Source organism: Puma concolor, chromosome D4 (assembly GCF_028749965.1).
Source record: "Puma concolor isolate L17-30 chromosome D4, mPumCon1.1.hap2, whole genome shotgun sequence".
NCBI classification, from domain to species: domain Eukaryota; kingdom Metazoa; phylum Chordata; class Mammalia; order Carnivora; family Felidae; genus Puma; species Puma concolor.
In genome coordinates this window covers 82609991-82620936 of record NC_141679.1, presented here as the reverse complement: position 1 = coordinate 82620936, position 10946 = coordinate 82609991, and the positions used below count along the sequence as shown (strand labels likewise).

General features: G+C 38.9%; 1 protein-coding gene across 1 annotated transcript; it reads right to left on the bottom strand.

Moving 5' to 3' along the window:
• Nucleotides 1–303: 303 nt before the first annotated feature.
• Nucleotides 304–1281, bottom strand: LOC147575044 (olfactory receptor 1L3-like). Its single transcript, XM_086684713.1, has one exon. The coding sequence runs from the start codon at nt 1279–1281 to the stop codon at nt 304–306; it is 978 nt and encodes a 325-aa protein (XP_086540839.1).
• Nucleotides 1282–10946: the final 9665 nt, after the last annotated feature.

Genomic DNA, 10946 nt, shown 5'->3' with positions numbered 1-10946 from the left:
AATGTTGAAAATATGGGAGGTTCCATATAAATATGGAAGGGGTAAAAGGAATGTGATTTTCTGGAATAGAGAAATATTGTAATCTGCATTGTAGCATAGGTACTAAGACATGAATGATACTGTCAACCATGACAAAACAGAGACCACAGGGCTGAAAAGTACAGGGTGCAACTACAGTTGAGCAAAGAGTATGTTTTTACAAAATTTGCCTTACATCCTGGTGTGTGTGTGTGTGTGTGTGCACCTATGAGTGTGTGCAGGCATGTGTACATGAGCACACACAACCATACCCACACCTTATAATCAGGATCCATGGATTTTGTTGGCTTGTGTAGTAGAAAGCATATCCATTTGAGCCTTAATCCTGCTTATCAGTTTCTCTAAGCCCCGTTTCATGTCTTTATTTCTCAAACTGTAGATAAATGGATTCAACATGGATGTCAGTACAGTGTAGATGATTGTTGCTACTCGGTCCTTGACAGTATACCTGGACAAAGGGTGGAAATATTCATAGCTAATACTCCCATAAAACAGAGTCACCACAGTGAGATGGGAGCTGCAGGTGGAGATGGCTTTGCATTTTCCAGACGCTGAGGGAATGTTGAGGACAGCAATGAGGATTCTTAGGTATGAGATGATGATGCAGATACATGGGGCCATCACAGAAGCCATCCCTTCTGTCATGGCCACAACTTCATTGACAAAGGTGGAAGAGCAGGCCAGTTTCAGAACAGGGTTGACATCACAGAAAAAATGTTGGATTACATTTGGTGCGCAGAACGTGAGCCGATTGACCAGGAGGACATGTAGGAGGGAGTGGAGGCAGGAGAAAGCTACGGAGAAGGCCAGCAGCAACGTACAGCGTCTGTGGTTCATCACAGTGACATAGTGGAAAGGATTACAAATGGCTACATAGCGGTCAATGGCCATAACTGCCAGGAGATAACTGTCTATGTTTCCAAAAACCAGGAAAAAATACATCTGTGTCAGACATTCAGCATAGGAAATGGTCTTTGTCTCTGATAAGAAGTTCACTAACATCTTGGGGACTACGACTGTTGTGTAGCAAATATCAGCAAAAGACAAGATGCTCAGGAAGAAGTACATGGGGTTTTGGAGTTTGGGATCAGAGCGGATAGCCAGGATGATGAGCAGATTCCCCGTTAAAGTGACCAGGTACATGATAAGAAAGAGAGCAAAGAGTGGCTTCTGGTCCTCAGGGTGAGAAGAGAGTCCTATGAGGATGAATTCAGACAGTCTTGTCAGGTTGGACATTCCCATGGACTTGAATGCACCTACAGATAAAAGGTCCTGTCAATTAATGGTTCTTATGTCATCTAGGACATGCACCTTTCCATCTGGTTCTTGGCAATGAGAACTAGCAGTTACTAATAGAGCATGTACTTCAATGTTTTTCTTTATGAATATGGGCAAATGAGAGCCAGAAGTGTATTTTCACTTGTTCTTTTAGAATTTTTGAGATAGAGATCTATAGAAAATAGATTCAAGAGGAAAGAGAGAGAAAAAGAGAGAGGAGCACAGAGAGAGAGAGAGAGAGAGAGAGAGAGAGATTACCGTCTTCTTTTCCTTACTCTGTGGCTGATAATCACAGGATCCACAGATACAGTCTATGACTAAGGTTCAGGTCAGCTTCTCATAAAGGTTATTTTTGGCTAAGCCACCCCTATATAGTCATGAAGTAGCTATCTCACCTAATTTGTGGTTGAAGAATAACAATCTTTTTAAACAAACATGCTTCTTTTGCAACAGAAGCAGGATAGTCATTAAAAAACATTGAACTGAATGTAGAACTGAATGTAAGAAGTTAGGGGCAAAGAGAGCTGGGGAAGGGAAAGTGAAAGGGAGGGAGTATATTTTTATGAGAAAATTCTCTCCCCAAATTCCCTTTCTTCAGCTGATAATTCCTATTCTGTGGTCTGGGCTATGTGACTCACAGGTAGACTGGGTAAATAAAGATTATAGAGTATAGATATAAAATCTCAACATTTAGCACAAACATAAGGTCACTCTCTCAGCATCCAGTGATGACTAATTATCTCTCTGAGATCAGATATTTACACCTTTTCACGAGGTATTCTCAACATTGACTTCTTACCAGGGAAGGACATTGAAGTCTTGTCTCATGTATTTATTCCCCTCCTCTGATTTCTGCTCCATGGAAAAGAAGACAAACTGTGCTTAGAGACAGCAAACAGAAAATGTGCCTGGTTGTAGAAAATCTAAGGTTTCTTGAATATGAATTCTCCCTTCCATGGATTCTTACCACCCTTCCTAAGCTGTAGATACTTACAGCCCCTACATCCCTCATGGGAGATTCTTCTGATGCTGTGTCACTAAATCCCTGGTGTTTGGTGGAAGAGAGAGTAAGAAGAGAAACACACATTAACCTTTTACAGGATTGACTCCAAAGGTTCAGAAGAATTGTATGTGTTCTCCCTCCCTAGGTGGCCGCATATCCCTCACCTCAAACATCTGGGTAGAATCCAACATCTGCATAGCCTGGTGTAGGTGTCCAAGATGGACAATAATTTTCTGTTCCTAGCTCTTGTAACCTCTCTGAAACAATAAGCTTCTGTCCCTGGATTAGTGGGTGATGTCCCATATATCAGTGAGGACAGAGCACCAGGCAGGGACACCTAGGTCCAGTTTCCATCTTGAAAAAGTTTTATTTGGAGTTCCCCTGAGTGCCTCCATTTGTTCAAAGGACAACTCCCTGGAAGAACTACAACATCATGTATATCTTCAAGTTTATTTTTATGTATTTATGTATTATTTAAGTGTCATTGGCATATAACATATTAGTTTCTGGTGTACAACATAGTGCTTCAACATTTGTATACTTTATGAAGTAATTACCAGGATAAATGTAGCTACAATCTGTCACCATACAAAGTTGTTACAATCTTAAACTATATTACCTATGAGTACATTACATCCCTATGACTTATTTTTCAAAATTTATTTATTTTTATTTATTACTGAAATATTATTTTTTAATATCAGTAGTTTTTTGTTTTTATTATTAATTTTATTTTTTAAATTTTTTCCAAATTAGCATATAGTGCAACAGTGATTTTAGGAGTAGATTCCTTATTGCCCCTTACCCATTTAGCCCATCTACCCTCCCACAATCCCTCCAGTAACCCTCTGTTTGTTCTCCATATTTAAGAGTCTCTTATGTTTTGTCCCCCTCCCTGTTTTTATATTATTTTTGCTTTCCTTCCCTTATGTTCATCTTTTCTGAGTCTTACAGTCCTCATATGAATGAAGTCATATGATATTTGTCTTTCTCTGACTAATTTTGCTTAGCATAATACCCTCTAGTTCCATCCACGTAGTTGCAATGGCAAGATTTCATTCTTTTTGATTGCCAAGCAATACTCCATTGTGTGTGTGTGTGTGTGTGTGTGTGTGTGTGTGTGTGTGTATACACACACCACATCTTCTTTATCCATTCATCCATTGATGGACATTTGGGCTTTTTCCATACTTTGGCTATTGTTGATAGTGCTACTATAAAATGGGGTGCATGTTTATGAAACAGCACACCTGTATCAAAACAGCACACCTGTATCCCTTGGATAAATACCTAGTAGTGCAATTGCTAAGTCATAACGTAGTTCCATTTTTAGTTTTTTGAGGAACCTCCATACTGTTTTCCAGAGTGGCTGCACCAGCCTGCATTCCCACCAGCAATGCAAAAGAGATCCTCTTTCTCTGCATCCTCGCCAACATCTGTTGTTGCCTGAGCTGTTAATGTTAGCCATTTTGACAGGTGTAAGGTGGTATCTCATTGTGGTTTTGATTTGTATTTCCATGATGATGAGTGATGTTTAGCATTTTTTCATGTGTTGGTTGGCCATCTGGGTGTCTTTTTTGGAACTGTGTCTATTCATGTCTTTTGCCCATTTCTTCACTGGATTATTTGTTTTTTTGGGTGTTGAGTTTGATAAGGTCTTTATAGATTTTGAATACTAACCCTTTATTTGATATGTCATTTGCCAATATCATCTCCTATTCTGTCAGTTGCCTTTTAGTTTTGCTGATTGTTTCCTTCGCTGTGCAGAAGCTTTTTATTTTGATGAGGTCCCAATAGTTCATTTTTGCTTTTGTTTCCCTTGCCTCTGGAGATGTGTTGAGCAAGAAATTGCTGTGGCCAAGATCGGAGAGGTTTTTGCCTGCTTTCTTCTTGAGGATTTTGATGGCTTCCTGTCTTACGTTTAGGTTTTTCATCCATTTTGAGTTTATTTTTGTGTATGGTGTAAGACAGTGGTCCAGGTTCATTCTTCTGCAGGTCGCTGTCCAGTTTTCCCAGCACCACTTGCTGAAGAGACTGCCTTTATTCCATTGGATATTCTTTCCTGCTTTGTCAAGGATTAGTTGGCCATACATTTGTGGGCCCATTTCTGAGTTCTGTATTCTGTTCCATTGATCTAAGTGTCTGTTTTTGTGCCATGAAATATAATTATTATAAAATGAAATATATGTTTCAGGTTACAGCATATTGATTCAACAATTTTGTATATTAGTCAGTGTTCACCACAATAAGTGTAACCACCCTGTCACCATACAATATTATTACAATATTATTGACTATATTTCTTATGCTGTACTTTTATTTGCATGACTTACTTATTTTATAACTAGATGTTTATATTTATTTATCCCCTTCTTTTATTTTGCCCAACCCCCTTCTGGCTACCACCAGTTTGTTCTCTGTATTTGATTCTGTGTTTGTTTGTTTGTTTGTTTGTTTGTTTGTTTTGTTTTACTTTTATATTTCACATATAAATGAAATTATATAGTATTTGTTTTTCTCTGTCTGACTTATTTCACTTAGTATAATACACTCTAGGTCAATCCATGATGTAGAATATGGGAAAATTTCATTTTTAAAATATCTGAGTAACATTCCAGTGTGTGTTTGTGTGTGTGTGTATCCAGATACCACCCCACCACCAGTCAGAGTGGCTAAAGTGAACAACTCAGGAAACTACAGATGTTGGCGAGGATGTGGAGAAATGGGAACCCTCTTGCACTGTTCATGGGAACGCAAACTTGTGTAGCTGCTCTGGGAAACAGTGTGGAGGTTCCTCAAAAAATTAAAAATAGAACTGCCTTATGACCCAGCAATAGCATTACTAGGAATTTATCCAAGGATACAGGAGTGCTGATTCATAGGGGCACATGTACCCCAATGTTTATTGCAGCACTTTCAACAATAGCCAAATTATGGAAAGAGCCTAAATGTCCATCAACTGATGAATGGATAAAGAAGATGTGGTTTATATATACAATGGAATACTACTTGGCAATGAGAAAGAATAAAATCATGCCATTTGCAGCAACATGGATGGAACTGGAAGGTATTATTGCTGAGTGAAATAAGTCAGAGAAGGACAGATATCACATGTTTTCACTCATATGTGGATATTGAGAAACTTAACAGAAGACCATGGGGAAAGGGAAGGGGAAGAAAATAGTTACAAACAGAGAGGGAGGGAGGCACAAGCCACAAAAGACTCTTAAATACAGAGAACAAACTGAGGGTGAATGGGGGTGGGGGAGAGGGGAAAATGGGTGATGGGCATTGAGGAGGCCACTTGTTGGGATGAGCACTGGGTGTTGTATGTAAGCGACGAACCACGGAAATCTACCCCAAAAACCAAGAGCACACTTTACACACTGTATGTTAGCCAATTTGACAATAAATGATGCTTTAAAAAAAGTCTCCTATGGTTTGCCTCCGTCTCTGTTTTTATCTTAATAGCCTTCCCTTCCCTTATGCTCATCTGTTGTGTTTCTTAAATTCCATATGAGTGAAATCATATATCTGTCTGTATCTGCTTGACTTATTTTGCTTAGCATAATACACTCTAGTTCCATCCACGTTGTTGCAAATGACAAGATTTCATTCTTCATCACTGAGTATTATTCCATTGCATATAGGTACCACATCTTCTTTATCTATTCATCAGTTGATGGATATTTGTGCTCTTTCCATAATTTGGCTGTTGTTGATAGAATTGCTATAAAAATTGGGGAGCATGTCCCCCTCTTAATCAGCAGTTTTGTATCCTTTGAATGAATTCCTAGTAGTGCAATTGCTGGGTCATAGGGTAATTCTGTTTTTAATTTTTTGAGGAAACTCCACACTGTTCCCCAGAGTGCTGCACCAGTTTGCATTCCCACCTACAGTGCAAAAGTGTTCTCCTTTCTCTACATATTTGCCAATACCTGTTGTTTCCTGTGTTGTTGATTTTAGCCATTCTGATAGGTGTGAAGTGATATCTCATTGTAGTTTTGATTTGCATTTCCATGATCATCAGTAAAGTTGAACATCTTTTCTTGTGTCTGTTGGCCGTCTATATGTCCACTTTGGAAAAATATCACTTTTTGTTTTCTGTCCTTTTTTTTAGTTTGATTATTGTTTCTTTTAGGTATTTTTGGTTTTTTCCATATTTAAAAAATGTGTTTAACTTTAATAGACTTAATTTTTTTAGAGCAGTTAAGGAGTCCAGAAATAGACTTAAGTATGTATTGGAACTTATTATTTGATACTGGGGTAATTCAGTGGAAAGTTGTGTTTTATTAAGTAAATATTTTGGCATCTTATATAGATAATAAGTATTTTATATAAATATTTTCCAGATGCACTAAAACTAAAGGCCTAAAACTAAACTAATGAAACACTAGAGTTGATTTTGAAAAGTTTTTAGTTTAAATTTTAGTTAGCCAACATACAGTATAAATATTGGTTTCAGGAGTAGAATTTGGTGATTCATCACTTACATACAACAGTGCTCATCACGACAGGTGCCCATCACCCATCTAACCCATCTACCATCCACCTTCCTCCATAAACCCTCAGTTTGTTCTCTATCATTAGGAATCTTGTGTTTTGTTCCCCTGTCTCCTCTCCCCACCCCCGTAAACTCATCTGTTTTGTTTCTTAAGTTCCACATATGAGTGAAGTTATATGGTATTTGTCTATTTCTGATTGACTTATTTTGCTTATCACAATACACTCTAGCTCCATGCATGTCATTGCAAATGGCAAGATTTCATTCTTTTTGATGGCTGAGTAATATTCCATTGTATATATGTACCACATCTTTATCCATGCATCAGTTAATGAACATTTGGGCTCTCATCTTAGTTTGGCTATTGTTTATAATGCTGCTGTTAACATTAGAGTGCATGCATACCCCTTTGGGTTTGTATTTTTGTATCATTTGGGTAAATACCTAATAGTGCAATTGCTAAAATGTAAGGTAATTCTATTTGTAGTTTTTTGAACCTCCATACTACTCTAGGGTGGGTGCACCCCTTTGCATTCCCACTAACAGTGTAAGAGGGTTCCCCTCTCTCTGGATCCTTATTAACACCTCTTGTTTCTTGTGTTGTTAATTTGAGCCATTCTGACAGGTGTGAGGTGGTATCTCATCACGGTTCCAATTTGTGTTGTCCTGCTGATGAGTGATGGTGAGCTTCTTTTCATGTGTCTATTAACCATCTAGATGTCTTCTTTGGAAAAGTGTGTATTCATGTCTTCTGCCCATTTCTTCACTGGATTATTTGTTTTTTGGGTGTTGAGTTTGGAACATTCTTTATAGATTTTGGCTATTAACCCTTTATATGATATGTCATTTACAGATATACTCTCCCATTCCATAGCTTTGCTTCTTGGTTTTGGGGAAGAGAAATATCTCTTCTTTTCTCTGAAAGGTCAATGTCTTTTTCTTCTCTTGTCCCTCTTCATACATTGGCTGGGGAAGCAGGAGACGTGAGTGGTGCTTGATGGGGACAGACCTTGTTCTAGCTCCTCCCCCAAAACCCTGATGTGTGAGGGCTGGTTTGCAAGTGGTAGAGCATCCTTTAGAATGTAGTGATTAGAACTTCATCCTTGGCTTTGGACCTCAGTTGCTGTTCTGTCACAACAGGTTACCTCCCACTGGAAGTCCTTTTGCCAGGTGCATTTTGGGCAGCCCAGCACAGAAAATTTCCCATGGACACTTTCAGTCTCACACTCCCCAGGCTCATGCCATCTAATGACTCCTCATCCCTGAAAACTTATTGAGAGTGTAGGAGGGACAAGTTTGGGCCCCTTAGACACCCAGAGTTCCTTCTTTTTTTTTTTTCAATATATGAAGTTTATTGTCAAATTGGTTTCCATACAACACCCAGTGCTCATCCCAAAAGGTGCCCTCCTCAATACCCATCAACCACCCTCCTCTCCCTCCCACCCCCCATCAACCCTTAGTTGTCAGTTTTTAAGAGTCTCTTATGCTTTGGCTCTCTCCCACTCTAACCTCTTTTTTTTTTTTTTTCCCTTCCTCTCCCCCATGGGTTTCTGTTAAGTTACTCAGGATCCACATAAGAGTGAAACCATATGGTATCTGTCTTTCTCTGTATGGCTTATTTCACTTAGCATAACACTCTCCAGTTCCATCCATGTTGCTATAAAGGGCCATATTTCATTCTTTCTCATTGCCACATGGTACTCCATTGTGTATATAAACCACAATTTCTTTTTTTTTCTCCTTTATTGGGTTTTATTGACCCTTTATATATATATATTCACCTGGCTCCCAACCCTGGAGATTCTTTCTTTTTTATATGAAATTTATTGTCAGATTGGTTTCCATACAACACCCAGTGCTCATCCCAAAAGGTGCCCTCCTCAATACCCATCACCCACCCTCCCCTCCCTCCCACCCCCCATCAACCCCAGCTTGTTCTCAGTTTTTAAGAGTCTCTTATGCTTTGGCTCTGTCCCACTCTAACCTCTTTTTTTTCCCTTCCCCTCCCCCATGTGTTTCTGTTAAGTTTCTCAGGATCCACATAAGAGTGAAAACATATGGTATCTGTCTTTCTCTGTATGGCTTATTTCACTTAGCATAACACTCTCCAGTTCAATCCATGTTGCTACAAAGGGCCATATTTCATTCTTTCTCATTGCCACGTAGTACTCCATTGTGTATATAAACCACAATTTCTTTATCCATTCATCAGTTGATGGACATTTAGGCTCTTTCCATAATTTGGCTATTGTTGAGAGTGCTGCTATAAACATTGGGGTACAAGTGCCCCTATGCATCAGTACTGCTGTATCCCTTGGGTAAATTCCTAGCAGTGCTACTGCTGGGTCATAGGGTAGGTCTATTTTTAATTTTTTGAGGAACCTCCACACTGTTTTCCAGAGGGGCTGCACCAATTTGCATTCCCACCAACAGTGCAAGAGGGTTCCCGTTTCTCCACATCCTCTCCAGCATCTATAGTCTCCTGATTTGTTCATTTTGGCCACTCTGACTGGCGTGAGGTGATATCTGAGTGTGGTTTTGATTTGTATTTCCCTGATGAGGAGCGACGTTGAGCATCTTTTCATGTGCCTGTTGGCCATCCGGATGTCTTCTTTAGAGAAGTGTCTATTCATGTTTTCTGCCCATTTCTTCACTGGGTTATTTGTTTTTCGGGGGTGGAGTTTGGTGAGCTCTTTATAGATTTTGGATACTAGCCCTTTGTCCGATATGTCATTTGCAAATATCTTTTCCCATTCCGTTGGTTGCCTTTTAGTTTTGTTGGTTGTTTCCTTTGCTGTGCAGAAGCTTTTTATCTTCATAAGGTCCCAGTAGTTCATTTTTGCTTTTAATTCCCTTGCCTTTGGGGATGTGTCAAGTAAGAGATTGCTACGGCTGAGGTCAGAGAGGTCTTTTCCTGCTTTCTCCTCTAGGGTTTTGATGGTTTCCTTGTCTCACATTCAGGTCCTTTATCCATTTTGAGTTTATTTTTGTGAATGGTGTGAGAAAGTCGTCTAGTTTCAATCTTCTGCATGTTGCTGTCCAGTTCTCCCAGCACCATTTGTTAAAGAGACTGTCTTTTTTTCATTGGATGTTCTTTCCTGCTTTGTCAAAGATGAGTTGGCCATACGTTTGTGGGTCTAGTTCTGGGGTTTCTATTCTATTCCATTTGTCTATGTGTCTGTTTTCGTGCCAATACCATGCTGTCTTGATGATGACAGCTTTGTAGTAGAGGCTAAAGTCTGGGATTGTGATGCCTCCTGCTTTGGTATTCTTCTTCAAAATTATTTTGGCTATTTGGGGCCTTTTGTGGTTCCATATGAATTTTAGGATTGCTTGTTCTAGTTTTGAGAAGAATGCTGGTACAATTTTGATTGGGATTGCATTGATGTGTAGATAGCTTTGGGTAGTATTGACATTTTGACAATATTTATTCTTCCAATCCATGAGCACGGAATGTTTTTCCATTTCTTTCTATTGTCTTGAATTTCCTTCATAAGCTTTCTATAGTTTTCAGCATACAGATCCTTTACATCTTTGGTTAGATTTATTCCTAGGTATTTTATGCTTCTTGGTGCAATTGTGAATGGGATCCGTTTCTTTATTTGTCTTTCTGTTGCTTCATTGTTAGTGTATAAGAATGCAACTGATTTCTGTACATTGATTTTGTATCCTGCAACTTTGCTGAATTCATGTATCAGTTCTAGCAGACTTCTGGTGGAGTCTATCAGATTTTCCATGTATAATATCATGTCATCTGCAAAAAGCGAAAGCTTGACTTCATCTTTGCCAATTTTGATGCCTTTGATTTCCTTTTGTTGTCTGATTGCTGATGCTAGAACTTCCAACACTATGTTAAACAACAGCGGTGAGAGTGGGCATCCCTGTCGTGTTCCTGATCTCAGGGAAAAAGCTCTCAGTTTTTCCCCATTGAGGATGATGTTAGCTGTGGGCTTTTCATAAATGGCTTTTATGATCTTTAAGTATGTTCCTTCTATCCCGACTTTCTCAAGGGTTTTTGTTAAGAAAGGTTGCTGGATTTTGTCAAAGGTCTTTTCTGCATTGATTGACAGGATCATATGGTTCTTCTCTTTTCTTTTATTAATGTGATGTATCACGTTGATT